The sequence below is a fragment of the Strongylocentrotus purpuratus genome, unplaced genomic scaffold (genome assembly GCF_000002235.5).
Source record: "Strongylocentrotus purpuratus isolate Spur 01 unplaced genomic scaffold, Spur_5.0 spur5_scaffold_11, whole genome shotgun sequence".
NCBI lineage: Eukaryota > Metazoa > Echinodermata > Echinoidea > Camarodonta > Strongylocentrotidae > Strongylocentrotus > Strongylocentrotus purpuratus.
Genome location: NW_022145596.1, coordinates 11,659,567 through 11,681,404, shown reverse-complemented (window position 1 = coordinate 11,681,404; position 21,838 = coordinate 11,659,567). Strand labels below are relative to the sequence as shown.

General features: G+C 35.2%; 3 protein-coding genes across 3 annotated transcripts; all 3 read left to right on the top strand.

The window, feature by feature from the left end:
- Positions 1–839: 839 nt before the first annotated feature.
- On the top strand, positions 840–3,588 carry LOC105437849. The gene is made up of 4 exons (XM_030981280.1): positions 840–852; positions 1,364–1,696; positions 2,432–2,679; positions 3,386–3,588. The coding sequence occupies exons 1-4, from the start codon at positions 840–842 to the stop codon at positions 3,536–3,538; spliced, it is 747 nt and encodes a 248-aa protein (XP_030837140.1). The 3' UTR covers positions 3,539–3,588.
- A 2,613-nt stretch (positions 3,589–6,201) lies between these two features.
- LOC115922224 lies at positions 6,202–8,340 on the top strand. Its single transcript, XM_030980647.1, has 4 exons — positions 6,202–6,263; positions 6,549–6,832; positions 7,438–7,468; positions 8,017–8,340. Exons 1-4 carry the CDS (start codon positions 6,217–6,219, stop codon positions 8,327–8,329), a joined length of 675 nt encoding a protein of 224 aa, XP_030836507.1. The 5' UTR covers positions 6,202–6,216; the 3' UTR covers positions 8,330–8,340.
- Positions 8,341–8,679: 339 nt separating this feature from the next.
- Positions 8,680–16,703, top strand: LOC105437848. Its single transcript, XM_030981279.1, has 10 exons — positions 8,680–8,800; positions 8,992–9,285; positions 9,590–9,847; positions 10,544–10,879; positions 11,135–11,361; positions 12,241–12,375; positions 13,019–13,172; positions 13,865–13,898; positions 14,442–14,740; positions 15,348–16,703. The coding sequence occupies exons 1-10, from the start codon at positions 8,773–8,775 to the stop codon at positions 15,404–15,406; spliced, it is 1,824 nt and encodes a 607-aa protein (XP_030837139.1). The 5' UTR covers positions 8,680–8,772; the 3' UTR covers positions 15,407–16,703.
- The last annotated feature ends 5,135 nt before the right edge of the window (positions 16,704–21,838 follow it).

The window sequence follows — 21,838 nt, the reverse complement described above, 5'->3', positions numbered from 1 at the left end:
AGGCAACCTTCCAATCCAGTATGCCAAGGACGAAGTGATCAAACAAATGATATTATCCAGGTGATTTTTTCAGGTCTAAAAAATTACATTATGGCCATCAGTCATGTCACTTGTAAGACTAGATAGTCATCAAAACGCATGGAAATAATGCGTTTTTCCATCTTGCTCTTTTGAGATTAGGTAACGGAATGAAATATTTTAAAATAGAAAAGTTCACTAGGTGTTATTGTAAATCCTAACAGTTGGTCATATAATATATGTGTTCGGACAATAAAATTGTACACTATGCGAAAACTGTGACAATTAATGTTCGGGGCTATAGGTCAGGCTTACTAGGTCAACTACTTTATCTTTGTTTTCCTTCTATACTCTTCTACTCAGATAGACAGTATACATTTCACACCAAAATTGATTAGAAGATATTATCTAACTTCGGTTCTTTAAATGTTTGAATTTTGTGTGAATTGTATTTTACGGCATTACCAGGTGCAAAGGTGTATATTATTTTCATCTTTTCATGCGTAATGCGAAGATTAGAGCCTCGTTTTTAAAAATAATGGGCCTCGATAAGCGTCTGAATTCAACAGTTGTTGGTTTTTTGCCAATATCATGCATGTCATTTAATTTATAGTACAAACAAATACATGTTTTCACAGCCCATAAGAATTGACGTTTTGATGTATGATTAATTTCAGATTACCTTCCTTAGAGGAGATCCAGTCTTATCGAGGTAAGAACATCCTACACAAACAAACGCCTTTACTCGGTATAATAGCTAGGTGATTCTGATATCTTAATATTTTCTTCTCATCCATTAAGTTACGGATTAATGTCTAGTGATGATCAAACATGGTATTTCGGGTTATCAATCACGAAGAACAAGGAATTTGATAATTCATTGTCCGGGTAATTTACTCAATTGCACGCAAAACTTATCCCTTACGAACCACTACATTCGTGTTTATGTATGTAGAACCACCTCTTAGGTTAACATCAATGGACTGAATACAAGAGATAAACGAAGAATGTGCCAAAAATGAAAGGAAAAAAAAAAGAAAAAACAGATACATGTAATTAAAAAAGTGTTATAGTTAAAACATTATTGCCTTTTCATAGGCCCTAATTAAAATATTAGAAACCAGTATTAAATATTTCAGAGTTTAGGTAATTAACATAACCTTTGAAAACGGACATAGAGTCAAGTCAGTTATATTTGAGGAAGAGATCGAAATGAAAACTATATTAATTTGTTATTGTTTTGTTTTCATTCCAAAGAAAATCCCAATGTGCATATAAATCTACTTTTTTATTTATATGTGCCCTTATTACCGTGCCATTTCCTTATGTTTTAAATAAACAACAGATGAACCATCAACACCTGGCGTTGTCTCTGTTGAAGTCGAAAGGAATGCAAGTACGGAAGTCGAACTAGAGGAGCATGGCGTATCATTGTTTATTCCTCCGGGGGCTGTGGATCAGAATGACCCGTGCAAGATCACCCTGACCCTGTTAAGAGACCCTCCCAGTGTTGACATCCGAGATGATGAATCAGTGGCCTGCTACGGGATCAGATGTGATCCTCCAAGCATGATTTTCCGCCAACCTGTTAAGATAAAGATACCACACTCTACATTGGCCATCAACCCTGATCAAGTGAAACCAGACATCGTTTCTCATGTATGGGATTCAGTAAACAGTAAGTCCATTTGGACAGATGCAGAATCTGACTCGTTTTTTTTTACTGCTGGGGTAAACGAAAATTGAGATGCCCTGTGATCCCTTTTCAGCAAAACTAGGCAATGTACATTCAGGACAACACTGAGTAGTTGCGATATGGCTAAGTGGTGGAGATTGGTTTTGTAACCGGGTGGTCCCCGGTTTAGAATTGAGTCGATGTGCTAGTGCTCTTGGTAAGTCATTACTTACTAAGTGGACTTCAGAGGACTTAAAGATGTTTGTCTCATTGTTTGTTTAAAAAAAAGTAAACTCCTTTCCTTGCAGTCCGGTAAAAAAAAAAGCCCCAAAAGACTTCTCGGTATATTATTCCCTCTTGTGTTTTACGTTTCCATTGTAGGTACATGCAATAGAAAGCAAAATAGACTGATTTATGATTGTGGACTGTAAATGCTTTCTAAGTAATCTCGGGGTTAGTAGTTCTAGATGTCGTTGTCGTCACAGCGCCATAGCATCGGGAGGAACAATTTAAAACTCCCATTTTTCTGTTGAAATTTTCAATGAAGGGAAATGGGTGAAAGGGGTCTGTTTAATAGGACCATTTGGAATAATTATTATCCACACTGACTACATTACTGATAGAAATATTAGGTGTCACCATATTCAGGTGCCACAGTTTAACGGACAAGTTGGCTCCATCGCGGAATAACACATCTTAAAACAAACGCATTTTTGTTTTGTTACCCCCTGGCAATAGATCTACCAAGAACATCAAGAATGAGATCATCCAGCTCACCAGACGAACCACCATACTGCAGATTGTACAAGAGACATCTTGAGCTGTACATTGGTCAATGTGCTGAGTGGTGGGTTCTTATTCCTCTTGAACAGCAGGTGATCCGACACCAACTTATGTGCACTCCATACATCCCAGAAACCGTAGAAAGAGGCAAAGAGATTGAAGTTCATCTCCATATGCATGCCGATGTTCCTGGCATTGATGCGGTTAGTACTATTAACGTTTTCTTTTAGTAAATTTTAAATGTACAGTTCTATTAGAACTGTCAACTACTGCACATTTCCGGAAGATTATAGGGTAGTTGTTTAAAATCCGACTTTCTGGGGTTATTATGTGCAAGGCCTTACAACTTGCTAACACCAGACTTGATGGCATTTCTAGAAGTGTGATTCAAATTGCAGACGCCATTAAAATTGTATTGAGACATAATTTCATTCAAAATTACTCCGAGCATGGCCTTTATGCCAAAGTGTATAGAATGATGTTAAGGAGCTGGATTTTATCGGATAGTTCTCGGATAGTACCAAGATAAAGTATGGAATGACATTCTAATGTTCTCAAGAATCATCCATTAGCGGTCTATGGGCTTTTTCCGAAATGCTGTCTGAGAAAAGTTTGGTGAACTCCCAATTTTCACTAATCGATGTTTTGGAATTCCACGGCAATAAAATTAAATAATAAATAATAATATAGAGTATTTGTAATGCGCCAACTCCACATGACTAATGTGTTCGAGGCGCATGGAGAAGAAAAACTATAAGTACACAAAAATAAATGGAATTATGAATATGATTGTGAAAATGGTGTTGTTAAGTGAACCCCGGGATTTACCCCAAATTTTTACCCCGGGACACTTCCGATTCATTAGGCCCATGATTTACTCAATTGCTGGTCCTTCCTTCTTTGAAAAAGGATGTTCTACACGAGGAGAAGCATCAGTCGTACCGCAAGGCCCATCCTTCGGTCCCATTTAGCATCATATCTCATTCAGGAGACGTTACAGTGGCACCCGTTTGTGAGGGGAAGAAGGCAGAGACTAAGGTACGAAAAGAAGTTTGTCCTTAAAGAGGTAGTCCACCCTGATATAAAGTTGGATTTAATGAAAGCAGAACAATTACAAGAACAGGTCAGTGAAAGTTGAGCAAAATCCAAATAAAATCAAGAAAGTTAGGAATATTTGAATTTACGATCAATCGTACACAAATTGGCAACTATGTGACGCAGCTTGCGAAATCCCTTCTCATTTTCTCTGTATTTTAAAACAAATGAGGACTTTCTTTTTTCCTTACATAAAATTTCAATCATTATGTGCCCCCTAAAAACAATTATTGCAAATGCGTTTCTTTACAATCCATGTATGAAACGAATCTACTACGTTTTCAATCACCTAGAAAATGAAAGTTTTTTTCTTCTGTACAGAGCATATTGGAGAGAACCTCGCAAGATACTTCACAGTGTTGCCAATTTGTGTATCACTGATGGCATTACTTCACAAAATCATTATTTTCAAGCGGATATCGCTCAAACTCTCATTAACATTTGTGTTCATCTAATTTTCGGCTTTTATCAGTAAGGGTCGACTCCCCCTGTGATAGTCTCCCTACTTGATGTTTTGACTTTTGGCACTGAAAAAAAAAACCGGCTAAAGTTTTGAGTTAGCGTTGCAGTAAGGTTATAGGTTAGATCTACGGCCAAGGTTAGGATCGCTTTAGTGTTAGTGTTAGGTCCATTTAAAGTACAACAATAACCTAAAATATATGTTGTGAACAAGTAGAATGTATAAAACCAACCTCAATTTTTTTTAATCGTTTTTTTATGATTTTGTTCAACAGTTGGGTTCCGGCGCAGCAAGCACGGCTCGGCGCGCTGGCTGAAATCAGTAACTCAATGTTTTGTAGGTGTCTCCGAGTATGTTGTATAAGGGGTAAAGGGAATAGGTTCCCATCGGATAGATTTTTTCTACCTTTCAGAAAATCAAGTAGGCCTTTACAGTTTAAGGATAATAATAAGGGAATATAGTCTAATACTTCGTTAATTTAAACACATCCCACAAAGTATTGAGACATGATAAGACTACAGCCCTATCCAGAAAACTGACCCCAGGACAACCCTCTGGATTATTTACCCCAGGATAATTATCCACAGGCAAAGTATAACCCGACAATTACCACCAAGGCAATTATCCCAAGGAAATTACCTCTAGTGCAATTAAACCCCAAGACGAATAGCCTCAAGACAATTGAGTGTGCGTGGCTGACGTCTTTTGCCTGAATATCAATTATCAGGTTTTCGAATTATGCAAGCGAGCGAAGAGGCCGATTCAATTCTTACACTCATCGAGAAAAAAAAAATCGTCATCAAATAGACGTATATTTGAACGGGGGAGAATTGTTTAAAAAAATATGCAAAGAGACCACCTCAGTGCCTGTAGCAGGGGACATTATTGTCCATTCGAAATTCTCGGGGGTGGGGGGGGTGAAGAGTTTCACTGTAAAAAGTGTCAGAGGTAAAAATGCCCGAGGTATTATTGTTTACATATGAGCCAATTCAAGGTTGGAATTGTCCATGGAGGTACTTGTCCTGTGTGTAAATATCCGCAGTGATTGCCCGGAGCAAAATTATTCTTTGCCTTTTGTCCTGAGGGTAATTGTCCGGGCAGGTCTGCAATGGTTTAAACATGTTCGTCGCAATAACATTAGAAGAATAACAACTCAGTTGTTATGGAGAGGTTCAAATTAATAATTTTTAAAAAAAATTCGCCTCTTTTAAACATCTTCCTTTCATTAAAATGAAATAAATCTCTATTGAATATCTGAAACCCTGAATATCTGAAACCAATAAATGAAATGAACCCTGAAATCCTGAAAATAGTTCTGAGTAGGACAAGTTTCAAAATGTTACCATACAAAAATTATCATGGCAAATGTCGCATGAAGAAAATAAATGATGACATAAAGTCGCAAACACGGATATGAAACCCCTTTTCTTGTTACTTTGGGGATTTCTTTCTAGCAAAAAAGAATGTTTTTTGTTTCTTACAATTTTAATTTTTTCGTCCTTTAGCTGCTCTCTCTAAAGGAAATTCACAACCGAATGAGACATACTGTAGTCTTAAAGGTGCCCCCGAGTGAGGACGATACTTCATTTGACGTGATATCCATCACAGTTACACAGTCTGGGAACCAAGGGGTGTCTCGATCAATGGCATTCGGCATTATATACGAAGGTTTGTCTACAATATGTAACCCATCCCAGTATTGCATTAAAGAGAGATTTACTTTTTTATTATTTTTACAAGCTATGATTTTACATGAAATTATTAACGTTATTTTCGTCAACGTTCTTTTTTTATCGGCAAATTAATTTCCATTAACATTCTTAGCTCCGGCTGTTACTTTAATAAACTAGACTTAACAGGAAAGTTTTGCTCGGGAAAACGAAAGTAATCATCAGTTTTGTTTTGTATAAAGATATACCTTTACTGGCATATTATTATGTTATATTTCTTATTAGCTGTTAGGAGAGTTTCTTATGATCCACAAATAGTTTGATTAATTGGGACATACACGCGTTTGAAATTCATTGGTAGACATTCCATATTCATTGATATATATAATTTGTATTCATTACAATCGTTTAAAAAAAAAACATTTACTAGGGAAGATGAATTAAAAAAAAAAATAATGATTAAAAAATTGCTTAATGTATTCACATTTTCTTTTAAACTCTTTATCATCTTATACATGATTGCAGATGTAATCAAGAGTCCTGAGTTTACTCCAGTTATCCGGTAAGCATGCCGTTATTAATCTAGTTACATTTTTTGAATAAATGTATATAAGATGAAGGTGCATTACGATTTTCCCCCTCTAAGTTCAATTACAATTTCGTTCAAGATATTAAGTGAGACAAGGCCTATCGTCTGAAATGTTAAGTTTTCATGTTCTTGATTTTTTTTTCTTCTTCCTTTTGTAGGAAATTTAGAAAGTTATTATTAACATTTTATGATGCAACACCATGTAAGAAATGCATATTAACTAAGAAAAAGATACAGTTAAATTTTTGTGATTTACAGAGAAATCGAAGGAACTTCTCGAAATGATCTCGCAGATAAAGATGTCCTGAAAATCGCTGAAAAGCTTTCAATAGACGACTATTATGACCTGGGAGTTGCACTTGGTTTCCAAATTCCACAACTGGATGCGATAGAGTATAAGAGGCTCAAAGACAGACAAGAGGCCATCTACGAAATGTTGATTACATGGAAACAGAGTCAACGGCCAAGTCAAAACGTGAAGGAAGTGCTTCTTTCACTCCTGAAGTCTGCAGAAACAGAGGCAGAAATGACGAAAATGACAGGTTTTACTGTTACTCATTTAGATTTATCAAAAGATTCTTAACATTCTCAAGCATACCAAACATAATGCCTGATGACTCAAAATATATATCACCTAGTTGTATATAGATATGAACTTATCTTTTGATTTAGTTATACATTGGCCATTGTTGGCCATTTATTACACTTCTGCGAAATGAAGAAAGGATGGAAACAACTTCCACAAAGGAGCAATGGATAAAAAGACGCGGTCTCCGTTTTACTTAAAATGAGCATTTGTGATAACGTTACGTACTGCTAAATAATTCAACGTACCATAAAACAGAAATATTCGACTTTAATTTTAAAAATTAAAAAAAGGGGGGAAATGATATAAATATGTGGGTATTGTTCACAATGAAAACACTGCAATATAGTCGTAAATAGTTAGGAAAAAATAACGATTATACTGATGATAATAATTAATAATTAACAATAATGAAAAGTAACAACAACAATAACAATGAATAATGATATTAATATATTAATAATGATGAAGATTAATCATTATTAGTTTTTCATGAAATCATTTGAATCTAAATTAACCTTTTCTTTTCTTTTTCTGCAACAATAACGTCCTTCATATTAGGTCACCGTACTTCAGATAATACTTTAACCGGGTAAGATTTACTTTTGGTCACTTACCCTTACCGTAAATCTAAACCTTTTTTTTTTCTTCACGAAATTAACCAAGAGTGAATTTCGCAGCACCGAGTGTCAGAGCAGACGCTGGTCGAAGCAAACGATCTGTCCTACTGCATGACGAAAATCTGATTGATTAGATCACCATTTTTGTTGAAAAGCAGTTCACTAACCATAAATCCCCAGAACCCGAACCACCGTTAAGGGGATCATGCTTTTGTGCATATTGCACCAGTACTCTGGAACAAGCTGCCAATTTACATTTGAAACATTCAATGCATAGAAACCTTTCAGAAACATGTTTTAAAAGTTTTATTCACTCAGAGTTACTAATGATATTATGTTGTAAAAATTCTGTAGAGAGAGATTTGTGTATTTTGTTTTGTATAGCCTTGAGTAAGTTATTAGATAAGTGCGCTTTATAAGTATTTATTATTATATTATATATTGGACCTACTACTATATTATAAATCGAGATAGTTGTGATTCTAGTATAATGAACATCATTTCTTCTCAATATATTTAGTGACATTTCTGACCAAGACTTGCTTAAATTGGCTCGACATATCAAGTGGACAGACTTCATGGAGATTGGCACAAAGCTTGGACTCAGGCGGAATAAGCTTGAGAACATCAAACACAAGACATTGCAGAATCGCAAAGACGCTAACATCCAAATGCTCTGCATGTGGAAGGCATCTAAAAGACCAGGTCCTGAAGTGACTAAGACGTTGAAGTGCATTTGGGAGTCTGTCTCATTGGCATCAACGGCTGAGAATTCAGGCAATTGTTCTTCTTCATTGTTAATCAATAATAGCTCTATTACTTGTATATGTTGAATATTATATAATTGGTCATTTTAATAAAATGTAAAAACGAACAGACATTTTAACTGATCTTTGTCTTCAATGGAATCGTACAATTAAATTTTTAGTGGAAATAAAAACGGTTTTGAAGCTCCAAGTTGACTAGTATTAGGGCTGATAATGTCATTCATAGCAGTCATTTTGATGTCTCAAAAGCCTGTCTCATGATATAAGACGAGGTAATGGGGGGGGGGGCATCTCTACACTCACCAATGCATAGGATACAGGAGGAAACTACTGTAATACACAAACAACTTAAAACTAAAGCCTCAACAGTCATGACATATGCTATTTAATATTTTTATATTTTTCTCTCAGACGAAAGCTTGCGTAAGATCTCTTCGGCGACTCCTACGATCTCTTCGGCGACTCCCGAGAAAAGAGCCAAACCAAGCGAGCCTATAGAGCCTGAAAATATGGATATCATTACAACAACAGATACAGGTAGACAACAGAATAATAACATCATACAATTGGAACAATGATAGCATTATAAACATGCACTTTGTATAACACAATTCCAGTGGGCATGATAAATATTAAGATATAAAAAATATCAATATCAAACAATAATTTTGAGATTAGAAAATTGATGCACTTCTGAGATGATTTTTCATCGTTTGATTTTGATGTAGAGCGAGATGAAATTAATGATGACCTTGACCAATGTGGGGGTACACCAAACACAGAAGAGCTTTGCAGCGTCGCTCTACAAGTAAAAAGTCTGCCATTAGCACGTTCACTTGGGAAAGCCCTTCGTCTAAATGATGACCTCATTGTTGGATTCATCGATCTACCCAGTTCGTCAGTACTCTATAAGATCGCACGACAGCTCGTAGACAGTTGGTGGATTAGTTTGAAAGAGGAAGAAAAAGAAGATAAGTTTGCTAAGCTTCTCTCGGAGTTTAACATCCAAGACGTCAAAACAGGTTCGTTGGAATCACAAGGCTTAGTTCAATCGTAATCGTGTCGATAAGGAGATATCATTTGTACCCTTTAAAAGAAAAGTTTCAATTTCAAAATTTTAGTTTTTTTTTTTCACATTCCATTTATTCTATTTATTTGCGTTACAGAAGTAACAGAAGATTTTCAGTAGGTAAAGATTTGTATTAAAATGTACCTACAATTTATTTCATTATTTCAGAAACCGTCAATTTCCTCATTCATCACCACCATTATGCTTTGTCCACGTGGATATTTTCCCTCACATTGACCTATTATGCATTCTTTCAGTGTCCGCAGGCCGTGAAGAAATCTCAAAAGCCATTGGATCCAAGACAGATCTACTGGACTTGTGCCATCGCCTGAGTATTAAACCTTCTGGCGTCTTGCAGATCATGAGCACATCTTTGACCTTGCCGCCTCACATGATTGGCCGTAGTGCTCTGAAGATGCTTAAAGAGTGGGTACATCAAGGTGGGACGAGGGAGAGGCTTCTGGAAGTTGCTCAGGCTTTCCGCTTCAACGATGCAGCAGTCAAGATAGCAGAAGGTATTGCCATTTCACACCTCCACAGTGTTTCATATTACATTGACTGGTGTAGGCCTACTGGATCAGTAAGAAAGGATAAACGTTTGAAGAGTTATCATTTTTATTTACGATTGCCTGACTATAGGAGAAACCAACTTGCCCCTTCAAAGAAAATTCATAAATTCGGCGGGAGCTTGTGCACTTGTAACTTTTGTTTAAAGAAATAGTAATCATCAACCATGTTGCTAGATAAATAAACACGAAATTGAAAGGAAATAATTATTTTACCTGTTAACTCTCAAACCTTAGAATCACGTTATGCCACTAAAATAACTTGTTTTTATTGTGCAGAAACATCTCAGATGTTTTGCCAATAATTTATATATTTTTAAACAATGGCCATACCATACTGAAGACAGCAGAGTTCAAAGAAAAGACGTTTGGAAAAGCTTTGTTTCTTCTTTGTTACTCGAATCAAATCCTGACCTAAGATAATTGTAAAATGTGTATTCAAACCCCCCCCCACAAACATACCTTATTACACTCTTGTTTCCCAATTGTTTTACAGTAAAACACCCAAAATGACTGCTTTTGAAAAAGCTATCAACAAAAATTTGCAGAACTTAGTATTTTTTAACATAAATAAAATGCAGTTTATTTTTGTCATGTTTTAATGTGAAGATTATCGATGACTTGTTACCTTCTTATCCTTCAAAGCCATTAAATGCCAACCAAGCTATATGCCTTTCATCTCGCATGGCATCATTGATCACAAGGGTGGAGAACTTGCCGTCGATGAACTTGGTATTGCCGTATCTATCCCTGAAGGAGCTATACCAAAAGGGATGAGATCAGTCGTGACTCTTCGCGTCCCAACCCATTATACTCCTAGGCTTCCTGTACGGGAGGGAGAGATAGTCATTACTCCAGTCATAGAAAGTTCTCTGGCACAAGAACTGCTCAAGCCTGCAACAGTGGTACTACCACACTGTACCAATCACCATGAACGTAAAGACGACCCTTCTGTTATCTTGTACACAAAAACAGGACCAGGTACATATTTTTGTTCTTGTTCTGTTAAAAAACAAGCATCATCACTTGAAATGTGACAATTTGACAAATGAGGTGAATGGCTGATTTCAAATCACATATATAATCAATAGTCTTCTCGTCATGAGGATCCATTGAAAGAATGATTTCTCAATAATAAACGAAACAAATACCATTATGTCATTTGAATCGACTCGCTGAACAAAAATTGAATCAAGTCAATCTACATTCTTTTTCTTCTTTCTTCTTAATTCAAAGGAACATTCGGTCGTAGGAACCTGATTCCGCGCCCGTCACACATTTCGAAAGATAAGATTCATAGACTCAAGTTTCATACACGTCATCTTCAAGTCTGGGCTCTGTCATCGACCGATATTCAAGGACTCCATGCGAGATGTGTAGTCTTCCAGCCTGTCTTCATGACTCCTGCAGAGAAATCAACTCTACATGTGTACATACTTCACCCATATAGGAACTACATAGAGGTGTTTATATCATATAACCTATATCCATCTTTAAGCAGACACCATTCAATAATCTAATTATTAAAAGGTGACCTTTCGGGCTATGAAAGGCTTATGGTAGCACGTTAAAATTCACTGGGTAACCTCTGCTTAGATTTTTTAAAAGACTAAACTGTCCCTTATCAGGGTATATTTTTTGTTAAAGGCTAGGAAGGGAAGGGAGAGAAAGTGATGAGTCTTGGGGAGGAAAGAAAAGTGAAAAAGGAGAATGAGTGTGAAGGAAATAAGAAGGAGGAATGGGATAGATAACAGAAAAACGGCGTGAAAAAGGGAAGGATAGGGGTAAGGTACTTTAATGTTTAAAATCTGTACGCTAGATTATGACATCCACCGGGTATGTACTGTGCCATTTTGAGGAATCTTGTACAATTACTGTGATGCTTGTATCGGTAAATTGCCGTTTAGTCTACAACTCGTTCATCTACTACCACATTAGTGTTTTCTCATATGGTCTACACCCAGCCTTCTACTTTCCAGATGCATGGTCTAATTTTGTCTAATTATCAATTGGTCTAATGACCATTTGGGCTATTGTTCATTTAGTCATAAAAAAGCAGTCGGTCTCATTCCCAGTTTGTCTAATGCCCATTTTTTCTACTATACATAATGGTCTGATAATTATGTAATCATAAATAATACTAATCTTCTGACTGTTTATTTATGAATATATTTCTGCCATTTAATTGTTAAATGAAAAGCAAATCTAAATGAGATGTACATACGTGTAAATAAAGGTTATTCATAGTCCTTTTTTAAAGGTCTCCAATAGCTGACGTTAATCATATGCATGAAGCTTATTTATTTTCAATACCTAGGTTTGAGTTTTTTGTCCGATTCCAGGATATAACTAGGAAGGAGAAGAGTTCTTCTGTACCCTACTGCCAAGTCCTGGATGAACTCAGATTCTCTATAGAGTCAACAGCAAAGGATCTAAAGATTTTGTTCCACGACGGGACAAAAAGTATCAAAAGAATGGTAAATATGCGTAATTGTTATTCACGAGGTATGTTGAAAAATATTAGTGAAATTTGGATATGTACATTTTAGAAGCTGAATTTTTATTCTTTTACATACCTCCTTTTTTCCATATACATGTTAGTTTTCAGGAATATTTTGACATGACTTTTTTAATGAATGCCACAATCAGCTACCTCGAAGGTACATTTTTGGAAAATAATCAACGAATGATCAAATCTCTTTCTTTCTCCCTCAAATGCCAATTTCTCAGCGGAATTTAAGGACTTGCAGGAGATTGAAATAAAAAAAAAACAATCTATGTACTCAGAATTTAGTATGCTTTTCTATGTACCTAATTTTACATTGACACCGTATTCAAGCTAATACTTTTCAAAATGTTGGCACATTATTATTATTATTGTTTTAAAGTTATCACGGTATAAAAACAGAACTTTCTCTCTCATTTAAAAAAAATTTCTATTACAAGGCGGTCGCACCTTGAGGAGGCGCGATAGCTCAGTTGGTAGAGCAGCGGTGTCGTAATCCGGTGACCCGAGTTCGAAACCAAGTCGATGCGCTAGTGCCCTTTGGTAAGGCATAAATTCTCTATAAATATTAACATTATTATTATTAATATTATTTCCCTGCGATTTGAACCAAGGTACCCATCAAAAGAATACTAAGTGGAAAGTGCAGCCCTCTGAATTTCGAACTCCAGTTCTCTCCTGAAGAGAAAGGAAAGAAGAACGTCCATATCGACATACTACAAGGGTCAGCAAAACTTGCAGAAAAAGACCACATCCTTTCAAAAGAGGGTAAGCCTATATTATCAGGAAGTAGGATAGTTTGTGTATTTCACTTCATCAGATGTAGCCAGGTACTTAAAAGACCTTAAATGAATAATTGATGTAACAAGTGACCTCAAATACTGTACATGAGTCATTTTTTGTAACAAGTGACCTGTAAGACCCTACATAAGTCATTCCTGCAGCTATCTACCCCAAATACCCTTCATTGGTATTTTTGTAAGTACACGTAGCTACCCTAACGAAAAACTACAAATAGTCATTTCTGTAACTTCAAGATATTTTTTTATTTTCCTCATTCAATAAGAATTACTCGAATGAGGTTTAAAGCTTTTGTGTTAGGTCCATTGACTCCATACTAAATGCCCTTTTTTAGAATAAGTGGAAAGAGATGGAGAAATATGATGCAAAATACGATACATGTCATAAAAACTCTTTTTTTTAATAGTTTAATTCATTAATGAAATCAGCTATGGGGGTTAACCAAAACAAATCTTCTCGTTTCTCCCACCCCCTTTGAAATGGGAATATTGCATTTTGTGACACTCTTAATTTAAAATTCAGAAACAAAACCATTGAGTTTTGATTAATTTCTCTCTATACACATCCTTTATAAGAAATACATAGTAATTCAGAATACTAGAAAACAAAAACAAATAAACACTTAGTCATATTGTATTTCTTTATTGCGTTTGATGCAGATGAACCGGATTATGCAGTCGATCACACGGATTCGTAAGTGAACAAATATCATCATTCATAAATGAATCGGTCATTCTTGTAATAATATGTATTATGTGAAATTTGATACGTGTATATTATAAAATACCACATTTCAAACTTTGAATCAAAATCATGGCATAGACCAAATTCATAACGATTTCTGACGGGACATATGACCAGGCATTTATCATTCCTAACGAGTATCCATTACTAAAGAGTTGTAATTACCTGTAATTAGTATGGATACTGGTCGAAAACAAGCTTATGATGATAATTATACTCCGCCTTTATGTAGCGCTTAATACATTGACGATGCCTCAAACTGTTTTCAGTCGACTCTTGGTCTATAGATAAGCGTGGTTTATCAAAGGAGAATGATTCCTGTCATCATTTTACAAAGGAATGTACCAACCCTCTATCGACTTGTCTTTTTTTTTTAATTTTGCAAGTTTTTTCAATAAAATGAGTAACAGATGGACATAATGGCGCAAATATACATTTCGATATCTTCTAATATCATTTCCGGCCGATTGTTATGAATTTGCTTTTCTGCAGGCAATGTCTATTGCAGTATGTGTCCGACAATCTTCTCGAGATCCTGACAGATGTGATCCCTTCATTAAAGGAATTAAAGTTCCTTGGCTACCAACTTGGCTTCTCTTATTCAGCTGTAGAGAAATACCTCAACCACCCAGACTCGTCCTTAATATTTGATAATGTGTCAAGGTCAGGCTTTGGTGAGATGCTCCGTGACTGGAGACGGAGGGTTCGACCTAGTGAGCAGGTAGATGAACTTCATCTAGCATTACGAAATGCTGGGTTAGGCCATGCAGCTAAGGTCATCCTACCTGAATGTAAGTACCATACTATCCTCTATCCCCCTTTTCTGGTATGTACTCGAACTATTTCAATTATTGACCCATTATACACATCGAAAGGGACATAATAAATTGGGAAAACAAACTGGTCCTATATTGTAAGAACCCAGCGAGGATTTAACCTTGGACCTCTCATAATCATGAGAGTCCAGAACCATCAATCTACCACAGTGCTTCCCGTATATATACATGAATGAGAGCGTTAATTTAATCCCGGGTTCGTATTTTGTAAGAGCAACAGGAAAGAAGGCTTTGTTCTGTTACCGCCCACATCGAATTGCCCATACTTGAATTATTGTACTGTATTTTATCTTTTATCTTTGAACCTTCATATTTTGTTGATCTTATCTCTCCATAATCACCATTACCTTTAATTATAACACTCAATTAAATGTACTCCAATTACTGTACGTTCTTTCTTCTTCACTGTTGTTTTGTGTACTATCATTAATTAGCATCTTGAAATACTCTAATTCTTGAATTGTCATCCTTACTCTTCTATTTACTTTTACAAATGAACTATAAATGAGTAACACCTACCATTTGGTTTCCTCTGTTTCCCAATTTCTATGTGCACTACCAGTGAGTACCACTTCTAGGAGGCACTATGAACAAGTCAGAAAAGGATGGGAGTCAAAATGAGTAGGCAATCCTGTCATTGGAATGTATATCATCATCCCCACGACAAAGAAGGATCCACTATTATGTATGTATGCAGCTGAGCCTGAAAAGACTACGTCTTCAGAAACACGTATTTTAAGTCTGCATGATTCATTCTCAGTCTGAATCTCGAAGTTGCTTTTTCTTCCGTAGCCAACGCTACTGGGTGTCATGTAGATGAGCTACATAATTATGAGAATGATTTGTTTTTAACTATCTTTAATGATTATAGGGAAATCTAACCTAGTAAACTGAACAAAGATAAAGCAGAAAATATGAAATGTAGACTAAAGAAAGTTATAATAACTACACGTATAGGCAATAGACACTTCAAATTGGCTACTAAAATTTTCTCGCAATCCCCTTATATCTAGGAGATGACTAAAAATACTATTTAACAAAAAATCGACTGAACATTGAAGCCAGATATGTGCGCAGTGTTAAAATCATTTCGATTTCATAAGAATCCTTATAATTTACAGCGTTTTTGATACACCCTACATTATCAAACAGTCCCAATAACCTCATGACAGCTTTCTTTTCATTGCATTGGCATGGCCAGTACTCATGCCTCTTCAAGATGTATCAAAGTTGGTTCAGTTGTCGTATTGGATGCAATTATTTGTTCTTTGTGACAATTTTGTGTGGAAAGCTTTTCAGTTCTATCGCCACAATAATTATATGCCTAGCATAACAACTACAGAAATTATGTTCTTGATATTAATGTTGCATGAACAATTTGTCAGTTGACTTGCTAAAATTATCATATATATAAGACAATTGATAACCCCAATAGATATTCCTATAATGTAAAGCTGTTTCAGTTCTATTAGTACAATTGTTATATACATGAGGTAATAACTATAGTAAATATATGAGTTATTATATGGTTTGTGTGGAAACTGTTCCACTTATATTGCTACAACACTAACGAACATATGATAATGATTACAGAAGAAAATTTCTTGATAGCAACGTTGTATGAAATTCAAACAACGTTGTTTCATTCTGTTGGTACAATAATCAAATAATCTCTGGCTCTCTACTTTTTAGCAGGTTTCATGAAAACCTCACCATTCTTTTCTGTTTTGAGCTCTTTCCTTCATCTCTTGGTATGTATCATTTGCTTTGATACCATCCAATATTATCATTTTTGTCCTTACCCTTCGTATTTTCCTTCCATCCTTCCCTGAATGATTTCTCTCAGGTGTCCATCATGCCGTATTTTCTTCATTGCACGGTTTTATGAGGACTGTTCATTTCTTTTACTACAATGATCTTATACACAAGGTAATAACTGTAATAAATATATGCGTTATTATAAGTTTTTATGAAAACGATTCTAGTTATATGGCTACAACAACCATTTATATAAGATAGCTTAATGATTACAGAGGGTGTTTTCTTATTGCAAAGATGTATGAAACTTTTTTTTTTCTTCAGTTCGATGCTGCAATGATCATGTACATTATGTATTAAGCGCAGTAAATATATGCTTACCATAATGACAATAAGATTCGTTTGAAAGCTTCTCCAGTTGTGTTGCCACAATGATCATGTACATAAAACAATGATAGCAGCGGATAATTTTGTTATTGTAAATTTGTATGAAAACTGTTTCTTCTGTACTGCACCAATCATAAGATGTCTTATAGGCAAACTTTTATTTGAGAGTTTATCATTTATATTATTAAGGCGGAAGAATATCATTGGAGCAATGCTACTTTAAGATTACTGCTGATAAAAATGCTATCATATTCACGATATGACAAAGTAGTTTCAGTCTTTGTAATAGGTTTTGAGGACACAAGTGTGATATCCAATATGTGCCACATAATATGTACAGTGTTTATCTACTGTGTACAGTTTTCAGTAAGATTGCATATCATTATGATTTGTATATATATTCTTTTTCTTGTAGTTTATTGCAATGACGACCTTCGTCATTGCCTTGTTTTCGTTCACATTATTAATATTCTTGGTTCTTCTTATCGTCCGAAAATCCCATTCGTTTTGCACGTTGTGCTTGTTATCACTAATTATGCCCTTTTCTCATGTCCGTTTCCTTTCAAATTTCATAGGCATAGTCTCTAACATCTCATCAAGGTCACTACATTCTTCGATTTTCGAAATCACTCATGCATAACCGTCCAGGTGCCATTTTGTTCGTTTCTGGTCCATTTTAAGGCCTTTCTATCTTCCTTCCTATCTCCACTATCCTAGATCCTACAAACTTCTAACAAGTTCCTCTAGATAATCTAAGAGGTGTTCTTTCATCTGCGACAAATAACCTGACCTTCAAAATGCCATCTTTGTACTCAAAATTCAAATCTGAAACCGACTCCGTCAAAAATCTCTCAAATTCTTGAGAAATTAACCCTAAATAATCTAAAACTGCCATAACTTTCTCATATAAATTCCGTTTTGTCTTTAAATCTCACAGTATCTTAATCTCATAAATGCACATAGCTCTGCCAAATTTCACGCTCCAATGGCTTTGCAAAACATAAATAGCGCCCTCTAAAGTTCTGGGAATTGGCTTTCTTTCTGTGGCCGTATCTCCATTATGGCTTGGCAGACCCGTCCCCTTTTTTGGATTTAGATACTTGAACATATGCCCTTTCCAGCCATATACAAAATTATATACCCTAACACTGACCGACTTTGAGAAAAATGCCCTCCAAATATGCAGTTTTAAAAAAAATTTGAGAAATAACTTCAACTTGCTCTAAAATGACGATCCTTATACGTACGTCAATGAAACTTGGCAGACACATGTATCCATATATGTGACAACTGTCTGCCAAGTTTGATAAAATTCGAATATGTCAGCGCAAAGTTATCGCCAAAAATGATGAATTTACTATGCATTACGTAATAGCGCGTTTAATGCGTGTAATACATTGCGCGCATATAACAATGGTGACAAACTGACTGCAATGAAGTGCCCTTTCGAATGATACCAAGTATAGTATATGTTCACACAGAAAATTGTGAGTAAATCGCATTTGAACAAAGGTCACTACACGAATTCCGCCCGAATCTAACACATATCGGCTATGACGTAATTTTTCAAAATGCTTTTCGCCCCCTAAACGTCCTTTTTTTCCTTGAAAATTTGCAGTGACATGCCGAGTTGCAATACGCAGGGCACCTCATGGCCGGATTTTTGAAATTGGTTAAGGGGGCCATTTAAGACGCCATTTTGTCCTATAAATCTATTTTACATCACGTGTTTCGATAGGATTATCATAGAAAAAAAGAGAGTGGTTTACAATAACAATCATAAAATTCTCTTTCTAATGATACCAAATACGGCCCATAAAGAGACATAAAGAGAGAGAGAAAAAACAATTTAACTCTGGTCATAATACAGATCCTGTACGTTTTCCGCTCATGCATTACACGCATTGTCTATGGGGGCATATCGGGTTCACGCTTTTGACCCCCAGAACGATTTTGGTTGCAATGACACATATGCACCAAATCCCCTTGGTTTTTGCACGCAGTGCTTGCGAGCCCTTTCTACGTCCTTTCCCATATCCCAATTTCTTTCAAACTTCGTAGGCATAGTCACTACCATCCCATCAAGGTCACTGTTGAGGCCTTTCTTTCGCCCTACCTATCTCCAATATCACAGAAGCTATATTACAGACTTCGTACAAATTGCTCTGGATAGGGCGAGAGAAGCTCTTTCGTTTGACACGTAGAAACATGGCGTCATTGCACGCACATCGTTGTGACACGATTGCATTTCTAGTTTCAGTTGATATGGTCCTTCATGGTTAAGTCTCGGAAAGGAATTGATATTAGTATATGTTTTGTTAACGTTATCGTTTCTTGTATTCAGCATACTCTATTATCTATCCTCATTTTTTCATATTTGTTTCGCGATTTTTTAACTATTGCCTTGCACTGCGTTTAATATTATTTTACGTTTGCCACATGTCTATCATGTCGATTGTGTCGATGTTCTTTATAAGGTTGTATGAATACTATTTTAGTTCTATCGCTACAATAATCCTATATATGTGATAACGATTACATAATGCATGGCCGTCATTAATATCATTTAACGTTTTTAACATGTCTATCATGTCGATTGTGTCATGGTTCTAATACCAAAATGTACATCAGTAATGAAACTGTTCTCAGAGTCCATGCATGTGTTCTATAGAGCAGCACACTCCTAAACATATGCATATGATATTTGCAGAAAATATTTTTCTTTATAAGGTTGTATGAATACTGTTGCAGTTTTGTTGCTATGATAATCATATATTATGATATTGATATCAGAATATTTTTTTTTGTTTTGTCAGGTTGTATGAATACTATTTTAGTTATATCGCTACAATAATCCAATATTTGTGATAATGATTACAAAATATGTTTTATTTATTGTAACGTTGTATGAATACTGTTTATTATGTTGCTACGATGATATTACATATCAAGTAATAAATACAATAAATATATGGTTCATCATAAGGTGGTTTCAAAGCTGTTAATTTTTTGTTGTTAAACAAATCATGCTTTTGAGACAACAATTACAGACTATATTGTTATTACTATGAGGCTGTATATCTAGTGATTCATGTGTAATGCTACTGTGACTATGTAGATAAGACGATAACTACAGAAAATATTGCAAGGTTTATTGAGGACTGTTCATTTTACAATGATCGTGTACATTTAGTTATAACTGAAAAGAATATGTGCGTTATTATATTGTTTTATGAAAACGGTTCTAGAGTTGTATGGCTTTAACAATCATTTATATAAGATAGCTTAATCATTACAGAGGATATTTTCTTATTGTAAATATGTATGAAACATTTTTTCCTTTAGTTCTATGCTGCAATGATCATGTACATTATTTACTAAGTGCAGTAAATATATGTGCTAACTATAATAACAATGGAATTTGTATCAACAGTACTCCAGTTGTGTTGCCACAACGATTATGTACATAAAACAATAATAGCAGCGGATAGTTTTGTTATTGTAAATTTGTATGAAAACTGTTTCTGCTGTATTGCACCAATCATAAGGTGTGTTCCTTCAGTTCTATATGCTGCAATGATCATGTACATTATAAGTGCAGTAAATATGTGCTTACTATAATAACAATGGAATTTGTATCAACAGTACTCCAGTTGTGTTGCCACAACGATTATGTACATAAAACAATAATAGCAGCGGATAGTTTTGTTATTGTAAATTTGTATGAAAACTGTTTCTGCTGTATTGCACCAATCATAAGGTGTGTTCCTTCAGTTCTATATGCTGCAATGATCATGTACATTATAAGTGCAGTAAATATGTGCTTACTATAATAACAATGGAATTTGTATCAACACTACTCCAGTTGTGTTGCCACAACGATTATGTACATAAAACAATAATAGCAGCGGATAGTTTTGTTATTGTTAATTTGTATGAAAACTGTTTCTGCTGTATTGCACCAATCATAAGGCGTGTTCCTTCAGTTCTATATGCTGCAATGATCATGTACATTATAAGTGCAGTAAATATGTGCTTACTTTAATAACAATGGAATATGTATCAACACTACTCCAGTTGTGTTGCCACAACGATTATGTACATAAAACAATAATAGCAGCGGATAGTTTTGTTATTTTAAATTTGTATGAAAACTGTTTCTGCTGTATTGCACCAATCATAAGGCGTGTTCCTTCAGTTCTATATGCTGCAATGATCATGTACATTATAAGTGCAGTAAATATGTGCTTACTATAATAACAATGGAATTTGTATCAACAGTACTCCAGTTGTGTTGCCACAACGATTATGTACATAAAACAATAATAGCAGCGGATAGTTTTGTTATTGTAAATTTGTATGAAAACTGTTTCTGCTGTATTGCACCAATCATAAGGTGTGTTCCTTCAGTTCTATATGCTGCAATGATCATGTACATTATAAGTGCAGTAAATATGTGCTTACTATAATAACAATGGAATTTGTATCAACACTACTCCAGTTGTGTTGCCACAACGATTATGTACATAAAACAATAATAGCAGCGGATAGTTTTGTTATTGTTAATTTGTATGAAAACTGTTTCTGCTGTATTGCACCAATCATAAGGCGTGTTCCTTCAGTTCTATATGCTGCAATGATCATGTACATTATAAGTGCAGTAAATATGTGCTTACTTTAATAACAATGGAATATGTATCAACACTACTCCAGTTGTGTTGCCACAACGATTATGTACATAAAACAATAATAGCAGCGGATAGTTTTGTTATTTTAAATTTGTATGAAAACTGTTTCTGCTGTATTGCACCAATCATAAGGCGTGTTCCTTCAGTTCTATATGCTGCAATGATCATGTACATTATAAGTGCAGTAAATATGTGCTTACTATAATAACAATGGAATTTG